Source organism: Protopterus annectens, chromosome 11.part0 (genome assembly GCF_019279795.1).
Source record: "Protopterus annectens isolate FY-2018-M chromosome 11.part0, PAN1.0, whole genome shotgun sequence".
Lineage (NCBI taxonomy): Eukaryota > Metazoa > Chordata > Ceratodontiformes > Protopteridae > Protopterus > Protopterus annectens.
In genome coordinates, this window is record NC_056745.1 from 331223063 (window position 1) to 331243277 (window position 20215).

Below are 20215 nucleotides of genomic sequence, written 5' to 3' on the forward strand. Positions count from 1 at the left end.
GAGGTAGTAAGAAGCTGTGGTTCCACAGGACACAGTCTTCCTCCTAGGATGCACCACAGAAATAATCGTCTTCCTGCCGGGGAAGAGGGTTCGATGGCAGGCACCGCCCCAGGGGCAGAGGGGGTCCGAAAAAGCAGGGCCTCTGAGAACCCTTCTTGGAGAAGCCCCAGCAGTGCTCCTGAAGTGCTGCTCGACTGTCCTGCTCTGGAGGCAGTTGGGGGTCATATCTCCCTGCATCAACTGGCCTGGGCAGTTATCACATCAGACCAGTGGGAGCTAAACATCGTGTCCAGGGGTTACTTTATTCCCTTTGAACACCCCCCTCCACCACAGAAGTCACCCTCAGATGTTCCACCCCACCAAAGGGAATTGACTGTCATAGAGGTGCACAACCTCCTTCAAAAAAGCGCCATACAAAAGGTCCCAACAGGACAGTAAGGATCCGGGACTTACTCTCGCTTCTTTTTAGTGCCAAAAAGAACAGGGGATCTGTGTCCCATTCTGGACCTCAGCCACCTGAATTTATCCATCAAGAAGTCGAAATTCTGGATGGTCACTGTTCAGTCCATTCTGCCACTTCTGTGCAAGGATGATTGGATGTGCTCAGTAGATGTCAAGGATGCGTAGTGTCATATAAAAATAGATGGACACTCCAGGAGATTCCTGCACTTCTGGCTGGGGGCCAGTCATTATCAGTTCAGAGCCCTGCTTTTTGGTTTCACCTCAGCCCCCCGGGTGTTCAAATGTATGGCAGTGGTTGCAGCCTATCTCTGGCTGCAGGGATTTCAGATCTTTCCATACCTGGACGATTGGCTCCTTACAGCTCCCACAAAGCATCACCTTTCCCTACCCATGGATTTCACCATAAATCTCATTTTAAGCACTTGGCATTACTATCAACTTTCTGAAGTCTCACCTGCTCCCATGTCAGAGACTAGAGTTCATAGCTATGATTCTCGACACAGTGTCATTGACTGCAGCCCTTTCCCAGTGCAGAATAACCACAATCCAGGAACAAGTCTTTTCTCTTCTGCATTGGGAAAGTGTCTCTGCCCATTTCATCCTACAGGTTCTCAGGTCAATGGCAGCAGCCATTCAGTTATTCCCCCTTGCCAGAGTTCACATTTGTGTGCTTTAGTGGATTCTGGCGGTAAAATGGTCGTCTTATCTTCACCCCATGTCAACCTTAATTCAGATCTCTCTGGTCTTCAAACATCACCTTACCTCCTGGGGTCCAGACCAAGGATCTCCTGTTGGGGAGACCTTTTTGCCTCCTGCCACCCCAGCCACGGTAACCACAGACACCTCCCTGTTGGGGTGGGGGGAAGCATTTCCAGGGAAGGATGGCCCAAGGCATGTGGTCCCTGTCAGAGACCAAGTTACACATCAGTGTCTTCGAGATGAGAGTGGTCCTACTAATGTTGCAAGCCTTCCAGGACTTTCTCCCACTCGGGATGGTGGCAATTCAGACAGACAACATGGCTGTGGTTTGGTATATCCACAAGCAAAGGGGAACACAATCTTACCCTCTGTGCCGAGAGACCATGAGAGTTTGGGAATGGGAGATGGCTTTGGGCTGCTTTCTTCTTGCAACGCATATTCCTGGCAATTCCAACATGCTAGTAGACAAGCTCAGCAGGACCATCCTGAGCCCCCATGAGTAGTCCCTGAAACAGTCAGTGGCAGATCGGATCTTCCATCAGTAGGAGTCTCCATGCTGCAACCTGTTTGCGTCCCCAGCGAATTACAAGTGCAGGAGATTCTTTGTCCTAATCCCCCCTCCAGGGGAGTCCCCCAGGGATGCTCTTGATTCACGATTTGCTGCTGGGCCTCCTCTCTGCTTATTCTCCAATGCCCCTTATTCCCAAAGCTTTGCAGAAAGCCTGTTGCCTGAAGGCTCAACACATCCTTGTTGCCTCATTTTGGCCTTGACAGAAGTGGTTCTCCCTCCTATGGTCTATTCTGAAATATCCACCTTGGATATATCAGGATCTTGTCTCCCACCCATGGGGACTTCCCCTCCCAACCTGAAGTCCTTGAGACTGACAGCTTGGTACCTCCAGTTCCGGTAATTGTCAGCCGGACAAATTTGCCTTACCCAGTGAAGGACATTATTTTGGCCTCCTAGAAGCCTTCTACTAAAAAGGTTTATTCCAGTAAGCAGAAGGGGCTCATCAGAGGGAAATAGATGCCCTTTCAGCTCCACTGGCCAATATCTTGTCCTTCTTTTCTTACCTTTTTCAGCAACGGGCAAGTTTTTCTACGATTAAGCTCCAGTTGCAGCAATATCTAACTTTCAATTGGATGGTAGTCCTGTCTTCTCTTCTAGGTTATGCAAAGCTTTTCTCAAAGGGGTGTTCTTGCTTAGGCCTCCCATCAAAGACCCCTCTCCTCTATAGGATCTTACCTTGGTACTGCAGCCCTTGACACTACCACCTTTTGAACCTGCTGCAACATGTGATATCAAGTTTTTATCTCAGAAAACAGCCCTTTTGGTGGCAATTACTTCTGCCAAAAGAGTCTCCGAGTTACAAGTACTTTGTATAAAACCCCCTTTCTTGGTTTTCCATAAGGATAGGGTTTCCCTCAGAACCAATCCTTCCTTCATTCCTAAGGTGGCTTTGAAAACTAATCTAAACCAGTATATCCAAGTCTATGTCTTTTTTTTCCCAATTTCTCCAACAAAGGCAAATATCAGCTTCATTGCCTTGACATGCATAGGCAGTTACGTTTCTACCTAAAAAGGAATGAGATCTTTCGAAAATCAGATCAACTCTTCATGGCCTTCTCTCAGGCCAGGAGAGGCAGAGCAATTTCCAAAGTGTCCATCTCTCGTTGGATAGTTTCTTGCATAGACAACATTTATCAGATCAATCATAAGAATCTTCCCAGGCCTCTTAAAGCTCACTCTACTAGGTCGGTGGCTGCATCTTTGGCGTTCTGGGCCAGAACTTCCGTAGATGATATTTGTACCATGGCTACTTGGTCAAACCCCCATACCTTTGTATCACACTACAAGTTGGATTTAGTATCCAGGGGTAGAGCCTCATTTGGTTCTTCTGTGCTCCAGCATGTCCTTCTGTGAGACCTCCCAGGATTTTGGGTAGCTGGGGAATCTGACCCATCCGTGATCAATAATGACATGGATAGCATCAGATAAAGAGTTATGTACTTACCATAACTTGGAATCTGTTCTATCCAGTGTCATTATTCATCATGTTCCCACTCTCCATCCCCCTCCTTCTGGTGACCAGGAGAGTCTTGGGGCTGTGTCGTGTGAGTATGTGACCTTATTACTGGTATGAATTTGGGTCCTAGATGGGACTAGTATCTAGCAAACTCGATCTGAGGATTGTGGGTAACAGGAAGTAAGGGGAGGGGAGGAGCTCAAGCTCAGGAGCTGCTGCTCACTTTTGCCAGGTCGGATCCTAGACCTCATCCGTGATGAATAATGACACTGGCTAGCACAGATTCCAAGTTATGGTAAGTACATAACTCTTTTTGTATAGCGTGTAGAGGATTATGACGATTATGGGTGTGCACCAGCACTGCATGGTATTCAAGGTATGGTATTAAACTAGGATGATCTTGAGAGTGAAGCATTCTATTTGAATTATAACATAGGCAACCCTTTATCTCCTGCTGCTATTAAGGCCCCTTGTGATTATAGTTTTTTATGATTGATAGGCAGTACTTGTATGCATTTTTGTGGAGAGGCTTGTAAAGAGTGAAGGTCATTTGGTAAACAAGCCCTGTTAATATAGACAATACTCAACCACTAAATGAAAATGTAGTTTGGACTTGGGTTTACATTTCCCTCTCATTTAATCATTATGTGGCAAATGCAGGTAGAAAATACTTCTGCTTAGCACAACCAGTAGCCAAGAGTATTGTCATCCAGATCCAACGAGGTTTTCATTCTTTTGTGTCTATCCCTTTGTTCAGTACCATAGAGACTCTTGAGGGACGATCTGTGACTCACTTACTGTGCCATTAGAGACTCTGTTGCCCCTGATCTACAATACCTCCACAAGTGTAACAGCTTAGCAAACACCATGACCAGGGACGTCAATCTTCACCACCGGATAAATAGAATGAGATGCGGAGAGATAGAGAGATTAATTCTGCAGTGCTACCCCAGTCTCCAGAATAAAAATCCCTTTCAGGTTAAACAATGCAATATACTAGCATCCTTCATATGTAACCTGGTTGAATGGATACCCCAAGACTAACTGGCTTAATCCTCCTTAAGAAAGTAGGCACAGCTTGAGAGTGGGCATTCACAAGGCATTGATGGTCAAGAGGCTACATTTCATTGAAACTCTTGTGAATCCTATGAAAATCATGGTATATGTGATGCTATTGTACTGTGATTGTGACTGTCATAAGTGCAAGCGACAACAACACATGCTACATTACCAACTTAATGCAGCAACAGTATTACCAATGGAACGTTAACAGAAACAACATCAATGGTGAAAAACGCTAATAAAATAACACTGTCGCCCAATAAACCAAAAGCACATACTGCCCCAGAATAAACAAATGCTGGAAACAATGAGTGATGTGGTTTAGCACTTTCGTCCTATTTAATCAAATATTTCTTCAGAACATTAAGTAAGTCCTGTGTAAGGATTTTGAATTCAATCCTTCAGAAATGGCTGCTGGTTTTGGCCATTTAGAAGGCTGTAGAAGTAAGTGTACAAGAGGGAGGGTTTGTCTCTTTAATCTCAGCCATCCTAATATGAAGAAGATTTATTTTGTATAATGTGTGCTTAATTGTTAGGTCATAGACTTGGAAATATTATGAAATTATTTTGTTATAGGATCACTGTACAAGACTAAGAGAAGTGGTTTTAGCATTGCTGTATGGCTCCTTTTATGTGCATAACCTTAGTAGTGTAACACAGAATTGTGTATATATATCTGTATCTGTGTAGTAATATACTGAGTTTGACAATTTTTGAATAAACTGATATTTCACAAATTATTTTACTAAGACACACACTAAACACGCTCTAGGGATCTAAACCTCACTGCAACAATAAATAGGATGTGCTGGAGGGATAGATTCCTGTCCCAGAGACTTCCCATGCTTTGGAACAAGATTCCAGTCTACGTTAGACAGAGGTCCTCGCTAATACTCTTCAAGAGAAACCTTGACGAGTGGATGGGAAACAGAATATTTACCCCGGGATCACTTCAGTGGCTCTGCTGGACAGAGGCACAGGGAACTAATCAAAGGGGGTGGCGAAAGCCAACACATTCTGGCTAGGCTTATAAATGCCTTCAGGCAGATAGCCTAGTACCTACCTATGAACCTATGAACCTAAGATGACATCTAGTGCCTTTGTCCCCAACTAGCTTTATTAATGTTTTTACAAACAATAAAATAAAGCATAATGTAGTACTGTTCCAGTTGTGTTCTGAAGTTCCAGGTGTTTGACCATCATACATCTTAAATGATTTATACATACATTTAAGACAGAATAGTAATGTATGCTATTGTTCCTTTAACTAGTGCCTGCCTACCCTCAACAAACTGAACCAATCCTTTTAGCTATTTGCCCCCTGGGCCTCAACGTAACTGTCCCACCTACACCATTTTGAAGAAATGTGACTTACGTGTTTAGTTGGGGTTATGGCTAGCTCTAGAACATTTATATCGATAACCGTTTGTATCACATTTGTTATATTAGGCCTCTGAATGGATTTACAGAGCCTCGTACACATTTTCTTAGTGGACAACATAATCAGAAACAGTAAGTTAAATGAGTTCGTACCCAGTCCTTGACCTTCGCTTAACCCAGTCAAAACCAGTGCTGGTGTAAGTTGTGAAGGGTTCTGGAGTACTGCATCACATAATCTACTTATAAATTCTTTGAAATCCCTTATGGCTTGGCAGTCCAAGAAAATATGTTGCCAGTCCCCCAAATCTTATTTGCACCTCCAACTAGTGTGATCTACAGCCGGCAGCATCCTGTGTAATCTAGATGGGGTGTAGAAATATTTAAAAAAGCACTGCCATCCAAAAGATCTGAATTTTTGAGATTTAGTGGTGTACCTGGTTGCCATCAAGGCAAACTACCATCTCTCTAGTGAAATATTAATTCGCAATTCCCTTTTTCACATAAGTCTGCATTTTTCTGAGACGATGGCCTTTAGAGTGATCAATATCTTATGTAAGCTTCTTAAGACCCTTTTCCTATGCGTGTCCTAAATAATTATCTATCATCTATTGAACTGTTGTTGGGCAATCCCTGCACCTGAATCATCTGAGGTAAACTAGATGTTTAGACCACAGGGAAAACTGGTACTTGTAAGCAACAAAGCTGCTGGCTGAGAATCCTAAAAAAATCAAGAAAAAAAAAACATGCACTGTAGACAAGCTCATTTGAGACTTCAGAGTAAGAAAGCAATTATAACTTGTTTAGAAATCAAAACATCTTCATTGAAAATCAAATAGATGAGCACTTTCACCCTTAAACAAGACTGACATATTGTACTTGTCGAAACTTTCCATCCATTTTCTGCCATTTGCTTTGTCCTTTGCAGAGTTATCTCGCAGAATTAGTACTGGGCAAGATGCCAGTCCATTGTAGGGTGCACATAAAATACTGGCACGAAGTGTCCACACATGTAGGTAATTTCACCTACAGCATGTCTTTGAGATGTTGAAAGGAACAACTTGCAAAACCCCAGTATATCTGTGTACTAATACGAAGCACAATGCAAACTCCATTTACAAGACACCCCAGTCAAATGAATTCAGATATTTTAAAGTGTATTACCAAGTGCAGTTACATACCTGAAGGAGCAAATGCACATGCTGTCCTTTTAACATTGAGAGATAAAACCATGAATCCTTGCCAGACAACTCAGGTTTGAGATCAGCCAAGGAGGTTGGGGTGAGTGGCTAGTACCAGCTGGGCCATCTAATGTGAGTAATCAGTTCAGTCCCTCTGCAGGAGCAACACACGCAGAGACATTCAGATGTGCATTTCATGCATAAAGGACAGGAGAAGGAGGAGCACAAGGCTTCCATGGAGTGCATCCATTTCTTTAGCATAGTAGGTGTGTGGAAGCATCTACCTGCATATTGCCTGACATAGCAGTCTTTTTCACTGCACCTTTCAACCGGGGGGGGGGGGGGTAAGATTATAAAATATCTCCTAACCATGCATGATGGCCACAGTCCCTGGCTGTCACCCTCCTTTGGGGGATGAGAATACTTTGGTGATAGAAGAGATTAGGATACAAAGAGATAAAAATAAATACATAAATAAACAAACAGTTCGCAATAATAAATTAATGAAGTAGATGTGATTTAGTTATGCTTAGAAAATATGTTATATCAGAAAAAAACATGTACAAATTTTGAATTCAAAAATAAAGATGCTGTCTCCTACAAAAAATGAGGTAGCTGACTTGAAAAGCTCTGACAATTCCTTGACACTGTAAATGTGAAATTTAGAAAAATCTTTTGGAGAGCTGTTCTTCTGGAGTTAAAGTTACTGCATTTTATAGGTTCATATGTTCATACTAGGCTATCTGCCCTAGGGCATTTATAAGCCTAGCCAGAATATGTTTGGCTTTCGCCACCCATTTTAAATTAATTTTGCTATGCCCTTTTTCGAGGTTAGTATACTGTGCCTCTGTCTAACAGTGACACAGAAGTGATACCTGGGGTAAACCTACGATCTCCCATCCACTCATCAAGATTCCTCTTGAAGAGAGTATAGTCTGTGTAATAATGTGTGAATCTCAGCCTTGTGAAATGGTTTGAGAACAGGTCTTTGCATATTACTAGTAGTTTTATTCTTTAATCAGAAAGGTTATCCAAATTATAGTTTTAATTTTGCTTTGGGGCTGTGTGTGGAAACAGTACATCTGTCTAAGGTTCATTTGGGAAACTGGAATTAAGGTGACATCAGGTAGTATATAAGTAGACCTCCCTATTAATTGCTTGGACCTAGAGCAAATAGTAAGGCTAGCCCTGATTGAATGGTGTTCCATTATTGTTATAGTTATATGAGTTAGATGACTTTGAAACTTACAGTATGAATTATTGGTCTCTGAATCATTAGTTGAGGAACATAAAGAATTTAGATTTTTTTAAAGAAATAAAATTTTAAATTGCTTCTTTATTCTGTGCTCTTGACATGAATGCCAAGATTCACCTCAAGATTTTCATTTATTGGCATCCATATCTCGAACTCACAATAATCTGGTTATGATCGGTGACCCGCTCATAATCTATGTGTTGTTATTATTAACTCTTTCTTTTGTGTAAGTCTGTGCTATGTTAAATGTTGCTGGGTGCTATCTGTCAAGCAGTGTGACAAAAATGTTTTTAAAGACCATATTAAACTTTAGGAGATACACGTCCAAACTGAGGAATGTACGTTTGGCCATGTTCACATTTTGAGCTTGTTTGGTGTCAGATGTGAGTCTTGTCTGGGTTTATGATGTGTGCATGTAGGAGTTTATATACTGCTGGAGAACATTGTATATTTTATTTATATTATAGCACTATTATGAGGTAGATAGAACATTCTGGTAACTGTTATTGTTATCTACAAGTTGCCCATGAATTTGCCTGGAGAGCTATTTTTGAAAATGTAAATATATCTAAATGTGGGGGGGGGGAGGATGTGTGCTGTTACATAAATACTGTACTATAATGAAGGGGTCTGTCTTGTTAACTGTAATTTGGTTACATACAGTCTGAGAATTTCAGGAATAAGGGAGGGACCTTTTTCTGGCAGTTGTAAAAGAATGGTTTATATCTGACAGGTAATTTGCAAAGTGTCCTACGCCTCTGTGGCGGATGTAGACAAGGCTGTTGCTGGTGCAAAGGAAGCCTTTGAAAATGGTGACTGGGGAAGAATGAATCCAAGAGACCGAGGACAGCTCATGTACAGGTGAGTAATGAAAGCAAAGCCACCTAAATCTCATTATACCATATTTAATTCCAAAAGTAATTATTTTGTTGTTGTTCAAATATTTTTATTGCTTGCATAGATAAAATAATTATTATAAATTTGTTTAGTAAAAGCATATTAACAGGTGTCATTATTTATGGAATCACAAGAATTTTTAACAGTTACAATCATTTTTTATTTAACAACAAACTATGTACACTACACACACACACACACACACACACACACACACATATATATATATATATATATATATATGTATGTATATATATCTTGAGTTAGTGTTCAAAACATTTTCAGTCATACTGTTTAACTTAACTGATCAAAAAGGTTTAATATAACAAGAAAAAAATGTAACAGGTATACAAAAGCTTATCAAAGTGTTAACTTGTTATTTTAGTTAAGAGTTCAGACATCTTAGGCCAGTACTTAAGGTTAGGTGATTTGTTAATAGTATTTAATTCCAGATAGCTTCCCTGCTTTACAGCATACATTAAATATAAAACTGTACATTTTGATGTCAACCAAGGGGTTAGCCATATTTCACATTGAGTTTAAAAGAAGTCACCGTTTATCTGTTTGTCTTTTTCCTTATCTTGGATCTAAATAAAGGGTTCTGATAAAACGCATAATATCTGAGCAGAATTACCAGATACTGTGTTTATCTGCATTTTACCTATAACACTAACTATTGCTCCTAATTAACGATAAGGACAACAGGATCCCCTACATCCTAAATGGAGTACACATAAGCACAGCACAGTAGTATCAATAAAGCACTCACCGTAACTAAAAAAAGTACTACACTATTTTAAAAAACTGATTAATGTAAAATACATATGACAATGCTCAACTAATCCTCATAGAAAGTCACACAAAATGATGGGTGTAATGATGCTGAAACTTGAAACAAGTCACACTCCACACTAGAAAGAACAGACCCTTCCATTAACAAATAAGAAAAAAAGACCTTAAAGAGCAAAAGAATAAAAAAAACCCTAAAAACAGAGAAAAAGCAAAGCATTAAAAATGACAGTACCTAGATAAGGTAGCATGACCTTAACTAGTTCACAACTAGAGCCCTGAGCACAATGCTGGTTCACAACTGTAGTGCTAGTTGTGTGGTCTGAATTGTCTCATTCAAGCCTACTGTGCTTGAAGTATAGACCACACACACGTCACAATAATTTCAATGTAATTTAATTGTGGTACTAAAGGCTTGTCATTCAGTACCACAGTTAAGTAGTCCGAATGTGAGAAAATGAGTTTAACTTAACAAAAGAAGGCAAAAAGCTTCTTTACTTGTTCAATTCAAATAATTTTTTCTCACATTTAAATGTATTGTGACTCTGAGTGACAATTGGTTCTTAGCCTGTCAGCAGGAATGTGCCACCTCATTATCTGACTATCGGCAGGTGTGAAAGCATTAAACATGCTTAATTGTTCCTTCCTCCAAAGCAATATAACTAATGCCGTAGGTGAGTACATTAAAGCAAAAGATTAACTTCACTTGTAAAGTTGAAAGTTGGCTTTCATAAATGCTTGGAAAAACAGCATCAAAAGTCTGATGAAAGCTAAAAGAAAACATAAAAGGCCATTCAAAAAACAAGCTTTTTAAAGTTTCCTATGCATCTGCATTCCTCTCCATTTATTCAGATTATAAGACCGAACATGGCTTAGCGAAAAAAGATCCATCTCATTTTTTGAGTCTCTTTGATCTTGTATTCAGAATAACAAGTGAAAATTCAATTACTGAGTTTATTTTCTATTGGTTGTAAAAATAAGCTTTTTGATTAGTGAATTTACTAGCCAGTATTTAAAGAAAATGTAACATTTTTTTGTTTTTCAGGCTTTAGTGGGTGTGGAAGATAGGGAAATGAAAAATAGGGAAGAAGAATCAGGTGATAAAAATAATACTTAATCTAGGCTTTTTTATTAGTTATTGAAGTAGCTGCACTCCTTCACTGAACTTTGTACCGACTAATTTAAATTGTCACTATATTAGGTAAATTTATAGGCATTGTTATGCTTGTTTTTACTGTTCAGCATGCAGCCATTGGCTGTAATAGCTGTGTACATTTCCTGCACTAGAAGCAAATTAGTCAGCCTAGTCTGTTACAAGGGGTTAATACCCACATGGGAATTCTGCCCAAAGTAAGCATAACAGTAGAATATGTAGGATTAAAATCCCTGTTTAACAATAAAACAGGATCAGTCATTTATGATTAAGCAGTTCCTATTTTAATTGAAGAATAGGCAGTGTTTTTTGCTAGATCACATAATTGTGAGAGTAAAGAGTCTCCATACCTTCAAGATTACTAGATCTCAAAGTTGTTATATTTAAAGGTGCAAGGGGGTGGGTGTGCAAGGGGATGGGGACTTTGCCCGCAAAAAGAAATATTTAATTGTTTCATTTTGTGAAGTCTATGTTGTAGATTGTCAAGTTATTTATTTATTTATATATATATTTTTTGTTTTGCATTTTACTGATACCTGATTTTCAGACTTACTGTACACCCTATACTAATCATTGCCAGTGGAGAAATGTTAGAAGATTTTTATGCACCATCTTGTGGCCAAAATTACAAGAAGTGCAAATTTATTGCACTTGCATAACATAAGTAGTGCTGACAAAAATAGAGCATGACCTGCATATTTAAATTCTGCTTGCTAATGTGGCACAATTTTGTCATTAATTAATTAAAATTACAGGCACCTGCCTTTTCTCTTTGTTGTTTTGGGCTTAACATTTGGCATGCGCAAACCAACTTATTGTTTATGCTGGCTGTGGGGTGAACCTGTAATCACACCCTTCTTTTAAACTACCCTCCTTGCACACCATTACATGTGCACCCCACAAAGTACACTCTGTTGAATTAGAAGTAAGTTAAAATGTACATAATGATTTTATTATTTAAATATATATGTTTGCATTATGTTTAGTATTTGATCAATAACATTTCTATTCAACTTAACACAGCACAGTTCTACAGCTCTTCCACAATAGTTATGGTTTAAATCTAGGGAGGCATACATGGGCGATTTGTCTGTTGTCCCTAACTCAAGGATCCTGAAGCTTTTTTTTTTTTCTTGGGGCTCTTTTTGATATTCCTTGGATTACTTATCTGCTGCCCCCATCTCTACATCTAATGCACTTGAGCACCTCATCTGTTAGCTAGCACATTCTTTTAATTTTTACTGTTAGTTGCCTTATCCTACTGTACTTATCTGAGTACAGCTTTATCTCCGGGATGGAGATAAGCAGCCAGGTCTATCCTAAGTTTTGAGACCTCCGTCTTTTATAAAGAGGACTGTTTTCAATTATGAAGGAATTAGCATTATCAGTGTAGGGCAGATGTCTTTCTGCTAATACCTGCTGTGTCACTGGGATGTGTTTTCATCTGAACAGCTGTTGGTCCTATTCTCAGTGCAGTTTACAACTTTGTACATTTCAGGTTGCTTATACACTGGAACTGATCACTGCAAGGTATTTATTTATTTATTTAATGGCATAACACTCCCTCATTTTCAGAACATGCCCTTTGTACAACACTTGAGGTGCAGTCCTGAATAGTTCAGTCCCTATATTTCTTGGACAAGCATTTTCCTGTTTTGATTGTACTGGTGTTTGTGCGCCCCTTCACTGCATGATATTTGTGAAAGTCCTAAGTGGTCTGATTGACTGTGCAGTTTCCATTGATCTTGGTAAGCAGTCAGTTGTCCTTATGGCAAGATCAGTATTACTACTTTTGCTGAATAATCTAAATATACCACTGTTATGTTTGTTATACTACTGTATATTTCAGATGTTTTCTACCTAACAAAAGGAACCATTCTGTGAAACCAAATTTACTTAATGTTTTTCCATTGCTATCCTATTTTCCATCCATTGCTTTCCCCACTCTGTCTTGCTATTCCTTTCTGTTCTGCACGTCATACTGTATACCTTCCAGTATCTTATAGGAATTTCCAGCTGTTACTGTGTTCTACTTGTCTTGGAGCCTTTACTGACAGTCCTTCAGCTTAAATGTGTTATTCTTAACCTGCCTTGTATCATTTGTTTTCTTCTACATGTATTTGCTTTTCTGTACAATTTTTGCTGGTAAGTAGTATTAATTACATTAGGGGTTCTGCTCCAGAAGTTATTAGTGTACCTATTTTATCTATATTCAGTTACCACCATAGTAGTAGAATTTCCTCTTCCAGGTTATATGAGGAACTCTTTAGCTCCTAGTAACTCCCTCAGGAAAGGGTAATTGTCTAATCCCCCTTCCTTCATCTACCCCCATTTAATCCCTCAAATTATACCTACCTACTGTGGCATCAGTACAGACCTTCCATCTGATCTTTAACAATCACTTTCAGTTAGTCTTTCCACTTCCCCTCTTTCTCTAGCTTGGTCTTTTCTACTCTTTGGCTAATATGATATTCCTTGTCTTGCTGTCTCATCTTCCATGTTTCACATCCCTTTTCTGGAATTAGTATGACCAGTATTTTGAATCACAGTCCCATTTCATCTTAACTGCACTTGTAGTTGTTGGTCTTTCGGCTTTTCCTGGTTAGGGGTCACCACAGCGGAACTCCGGTCCGCTAATGATTGGCAGTAGGTTTTTACGGTGCCGAGTTGCCAGCTCGATGCCCAACCTTCAACGAAGGCACCCCCATAACTGCACTTGTAGTATTATTTTATAAATTACTTTCTCCTTACAATAATCATGTTACATGTAAAATATCTATTATTCTAACTACTGTTAACACCAGGAATTTTTGGAAACTTTTTTCTGTGAAGGTTGGCTGCACATAAACTCCTCAGTATAATGCTTATTAAATAACACTGCCTCTTTCTCTGTTCTCTGGCCCAAATCTTTAATTCCTTTCACAGGTATATAATGTTACTGAAGAGGGAGGTGTAGCCTTCACTTTCCATCTAAACAAATGCAGTGCCACCTTGTGGGCATCTCATCAAATAACTCCAGTATCTATCCATTGAATCATAAGACTCAGAATGTTAGGGTTGTAATATTTTCAAATTTTGTAGAAAGGTGAGATTTTGCAGGAATGAATATACCCATGGTCCGTGCAAAGGACAGAACTTCACTTTTTTTGCCAAAATAAATGCTTATCACTCTAGCATTTGAATTGTTTATGCTATTTCATATAACATTTAAGTGTTTTAGATAAAAAATAACTTTTACATAACTATTAAAGAAAACTTATGAAATATTTTTTTTGTCCTAAAATCTCAGGACAGTTGCCATTTTCTTTAGTATTTTTCCACAGGACACAACTCCCAAAAGAGGAACTGTCCCTCGCTAAGAGGGACAAGTGATAACCCCACAGAATATGCAAGGCAAAGGGGCCATGTGGCCATTTACAGCTTGCAAGTGACCACCCTTAGATCTTACCTGCTTTTCCAAGGAGCAGTAGGCAAGCCATAATAGGGATGAATTTATGAATACCCATCCAGTTGTATAATGGAAAGAAGTTAGTGTGTCACATTGCTTGATTTGGAGATGAGCTTTGTTCCAGAGAAAGGGGGTCGTTGCTGGGTGACAGTATGTCTCTCCATTGTCATTTATTGGCTGAAGCAAGTTCAGATCTCTGGTTCTGATGTTTGCAAGACTGTTTGATTTGTGAGGAAATAAGAGGTTTTGGACTGACAGATCCCTAACAGCCCAGATGGCAAGGCATAAAGCACCCCAAGGGTGGCTGTAGGACACATTATGGAAATGAGGCTTTCAGTCTCTACTAATAGGTCAGGTAATTTAGTCCCTTCATCTTTTTTGTCAGGAACATCTGGGGCCTTTCTAACTCCTTGATATCTTTAATAAGGTATGTTCCAAAGGGGCATTTTATTCCATTATGGGCCTGATTAGTGCTGAATATAGAAGGGTTATGACTTATTTGGATGTACAGGAAATACCCTTTGTGATAGCTGTGCCAGATAGCAGAATTTCCTGACCACTGTTGCAACATGATGGTCAAAAGAGAGAATGATCTACCCATGTTCCAAGGTCTCTAACAACACCTTTGTTCTGGAGTGAGGTGTATAATGCAGTGTATAATTACTGTGGGCTGCTAAGGCCTCTAGAAGCAAGTCTGCAAAATCAAGCCAAGATAAGCCCAAGTTATTACTTCTCTGGGTACAGTCCATCAGCCAGCAACCAGGGGAACAATTTATGGCTTGAGAGAACTAATTTAAGGGGAAAAATGAAAATGCTCTCACTGGCCACAATTCATCTACTACTGTAGTGGTGCTAAGTGCAGTGCAGTTTGGCACCCTGCCGTGTTGTAGTTAGCAATCAATTAAACCAAAGGAAACAAATGAAACAACTGGCAACAACTTGGGTAAAATCCAGAACTGCTCAAACACTTTGAAAATGGTAGCAGTTAACCTTCCCTCCCAAGAATAATTTCTGCAAATTCAAGATGGCCCCAACAGCCGGTTTAACGAAAAATTTAGCAGTTATGGTTTTTATGCTCAAAACACCATTCCAGCCAGGAAAACAAAATATAAATAAATGCAATATTTATATATATTTTTTATTTTCCTTGTCCAGAAAAGCTCAGAACCAGTGTAGAGAGGTGCAGCTTTGAGCATTCTAGACTGTTTTTTGTCTTGAGTCCGATAGCTTGGGTTGTAGCTGAAAACAGTACTTGGACCAGTGTACCTACCCATTTAACAAAACAAACGACTAAATAAATAAATAAGAGATCACCTGACAGCAAATCTTATTTTCCTGCTTCTCATCCTTTTGGCTAAGATTTGTGTTACTGGAAATGGAGTGGGGAGTCAAACAAGAACTATATTTCCATGTTCTTGTTTTATACATTTTTTTCTTACAGAATTTTGACAGATTAAGAGTGAATTTGTTGCTTTTCCTGGAAAACCAGAGAAGTACACAGCCAGTGCTTTTATTTTTGTGGCATATAAAGACATGTTAGTAATGGTAGCAGAAAAATCATTTTCATGTCATAAAGATGCTACTCCCACAACAAAAATGTTTAATTAAGCTTTAACTTGACACATTTTCCTCTGTTTCTATAAACTGAAATGTGGTAGGAGAAAGGATCTGTTCCTGTGTTGTGAACAGATTCGTGGTCCACCTCAGCTGTTCTTTCACACCATTTTAACCAAACACAGACATGTCGGGTTATGTACTTTTCCACAACAAGTCACAGCTAGAGTCTATACTTTTTTATTTCATTATACATGAATATACTTTTTTCTTTTTTTTTTCAAAACAGGTTTATTGTTTTAACATACAAGAGAAATATCATAACAATTTTATACAAGTAATTAAAAATAGATATGATTATAACATTCAACAAAACAACTAAAGTATTTACAAAGACATCCACTACAATCAAATCAATTAATTAAACTAAAATACCATGCTATTAAAATTAGGATTTTTTTAACAAATTTTGTAAATTATCCCATACAATATAATAAGATGTTTTTCTAGTTGTTCTTGACCTAATTGTGTTTATTTCCATATGGCACACTATATTCATAACATTTTTAAATTCATTGAACGAAGGAGGTGTATCTGAAATCCAATTTCTGGTTATTATTTTCCTAGCCACTGCTAGAATAGACCATAACAAGGGAAGCTTAACCTTTTTAACACTTTGATGTACAGGTGTGTTGAATAATATAAGAGATTTAGAAATAATGAAATTATCTGTAAAAGAGCCTGCAAAAATTCATTAATTGACTTCCAGTATTCTTTCAATTTTATACAGTCATAAAACATATGAGCCCAGTCAGCATTAATTTCTACATTACATCTCTTACATAGATTATCTTTATTATTTATTTTATTCATCATCAAAGGTGTATAAAAAGATCTATGTAAAAATTTCCATGTATAAAGTCTCCAGACAATGGAAGACGTAGTTCTATAGGCAGATTCCAATATATATTGTTTATCTTGTTGATTTGGTGGGTCCCCATTAATAGAAGTGAAATAATTCCAGTATGTATCTACACTGTAAAAAGTTTCTTGTCTGATAATTTTATGTATGTATGAAAGTTTACCTTTATCAGAAACTTTATGTTGTAAATTTAATATCAATGTTCAGTCAGTGTTGGAATAGATTCTTTAACTGTTATAGACATTAGATCTATTTTATTAATGAGATGTTGTCTAAAGGTCTGAACCTCTAGCCAGCAAGTTTCTCTTAGATCAAATTCTTGTTAAGAAATCTAGATTTTTAACTTTATTATCAGATATCAACTGATACCAGTACTTTAGATCAGTATCTATAGCTAAATGAGTTCCATCAGAAGTAGATGACAAAAGCATACCCTGAGTATACATTATAGGGAATATAATAAAATTCCATTCCCTATACTTAGGGTGCATGAATATAAAGTTACGATAGCTAATAATAATATTTAATGGGTAACAAACCATATGTTTAGGTGTAATAGGTGAAGTACAAAATTCCTTTAGTAACCATAACATGGAGTTATTTACAATCATATTTTTATGTGTTAAGGAGATTTTCATGAAATGCATACTAATTAGCTCCCAATAATCTTTCCATTTTGCGACATATGACTGATCTATTAATAAAGTAATAACTTTTACAATAGAAGAGATTGTATATAAATTAAAGTCTGGAAAAGAAATACCCCCTTGAGACCAGCTATTAGTATGTTTCTTTAATGCAATCCTAGGTCTATTAGGTGCCCATAGGAAATTTAACATTAGTGTATTCAGTTTCTTGATAATTATTTTTGTAGGTGGAAGTATTATTGATTGTATTAAGTATAAAATCTTGGGGAATATTATCATTTTAATAATTGTAAGTCTCTCCTCCATAGTAAAAACATATTATTCCAGGTATTAAAAAGATTTTGTACATTAAGAAAACAGGTATTATAATTATTATATATAATAGATTTAATATCTTTAGATAGTATTATACCTAAATAAGTTATCTGACCTGAATTGGGTACATATTTAGTAAAATCACTAATGAGAATATTTTTCGTGTATATATAGGTAGTATTTTAGTTTTTTCTTCATTGAATATTAAACCAGAAATACTTTTAAAATTCATCATTTTATCAAATAGAGACTGCATAGAAGAATTAGATCCTGCTGATGTAATTAGAACAACATCTGCAAAAAGTTGAATTTTGGATGTTGTATTTTCATCTATTTCAAAACCCTCTATGTCAGTACTGTTTCTGATCAAATTAGCCCAAGGCTCCATTACTAAAGTGAATAATAGTGGAGAAAGTAGACATCCTTGTTTTGTACCTTTAAAAATGGGTATTTTTTGTGAAATATATGTTCCTACCTTAATATAAGCCAATGTTCCTTTGTATAAATGCTCAATTAGATTTACAAATGCATCTGAGAAGTTTGTGCACTTCAGTAAGGTAAACAGATAGTCCCAACTTACTGAATCAAATGCTGAACTTATATCAAGACTAATAAGTGTTAAATCTTTCTTTTTCCTATTTGCAAAATCAATTAATGTTAAAGTTCTTCTTATATTATCAAAAGTATTTCTATTTACAATGAAGCCTGTCTGATCTATATCTATAATGCCGGGGATGATTGTCTTCAATCTATCAGCAAAAATACTCATAAACATTTTATAATCAACATTAAGTAATGAGATGGGCCGATATGAAGTACATCTAGTTGGATCTTTATTAGGTTTTAAAATTGGCGAAATAAATGTATATTGCCAAGATGGGGGGGTTATTAACTCAGTTTGGGCCAAAATAAAAACCTTATGTATTAATGAATATGTACTTTTAGAAAGGATTTTAGATATCTCTGGTATAATACCATCATTACCCAGTGCTTTGTTTGATTTAAGCTTATTTATTTGTGTAATGACCTCTGTGTATGAAATACTTTTGTCCAATAGTTTAATCTGTTGTTTATTAAGCTTTTTATTCATGTTTGTGGTTATAAACTCCTTTATTTTATCTTTAGGTTCCATGTTAATGTTATTATGGTTAATTTTGTGAAAGTGATTTCTAAATTCATCTAGTATTTCTGGTATACTAGAAACATTCTTCTTTTTCCTTAGAGAAAAGATTTCTTTGATATGTTTTTGTTTATTCAACCTTTTTGTTTTATTTTTAAGTCTATGTAAGTATTTGGGGCTTATTGAATAAGACAAAAACTTGTATTTCTCTAAAGTTATTTTAACTTTATGAGTTAAAATTTCTTTGTATTTCTCATTTAGTTTGTTTATTTCTTCAATAACTTTCTTGTCCATAATATTTTCTTTATTATTATGTTTATAAGAGTCTAATTTACTTTGAATATCTAACAATTCCTTATCCCAAGATTTCCTTTTATTATTATACCATCTGATACTTTGTCCATATAGATATGATTTTAAGGCATCCCAAACATAGACAATGGAAACTTCAGGAGTATTATTTATGTCTAAAAATGTTTTACTTCTGAAAGTATATATTCTTTATAGTCTTTTAGTTGAGTTAAGTATGCTGGTATCCTTTTGATCTGAACATTATGAGTATTTTTTATCATGAATTCAAAAACAATTGAATTATGATCAGATATAGGACATGAAATGATTTTGGAATTAATTAAATCTGTTACCATCTGGTTAGAAATAAAGACCCTATCTATTTTTGAATAAGTTTTGTATCTGTTAGAAAAAAAGGTTTATGGCAATGATTTTGAATCTATCTGATTATTAATATCATTCAAATGATAAGAATTAGCAAAATCATTTAAATGTTTTGCATTAGATGTAATTCTTCTTTTTCCTATAGTGGTAGTATCACTTTCATGTAGTATACAATTACAGTCACCAGCTAAAATAATATCTCCTATAGAGAATGATATGATCGTATCAAGATGATGTTTCACTGTATTAATACCAATTCCAGGTATCCAATATACATTAATTAAAGTGTAAGTCTTCCCATTAATTTGTATTGTAACCATACAAAACATAACTTTGTCATCCTGATAAGACTTAATGGTTTTAGGAATGGGCATACTTTTATTCCATAAAATAGCCACTCCTCTTTTTTTCTGAGTGTGCTCTGAACTAACCAATACTGTATATTTGTTTGTGGCTAGTTTATCAATATCTTTTTTCAAGAGATGGGTTTCTTGCAGGAAGACTAAGTTGGCCTTATGTAAATTAATGTATCTTATTAGGCTTGCCCTTTTACATGGATTATTCAATCCATTAATGTTTAAAGAAATTCCTTTTAAAGATGTCATTTAGCATTTTTAAAACTTAAGAATCTT

At 36.9% G+C, this 20215-nt stretch overlaps 1 protein-coding gene across 1 annotated transcript in view; it reads left to right on the forward strand.

The window, feature by feature from the left end:
- ALDH1L2 (aldehyde dehydrogenase 1 family member L2) overlaps nt 1-20215 on the forward strand; it is a 362966-nt gene that overhangs the window by 235080 nt on the left and 107671 nt on the right. Inside the window, exon 12 of the mRNA XM_044087828.1 lies at nt 8797-8924. Within this exon, the coding sequence (XP_043943763.1) occupies nt 8797-8924 (128 nt within the window). The remainder of the gene's footprint in view (nt 1-8796; nt 8925-20215) is intronic.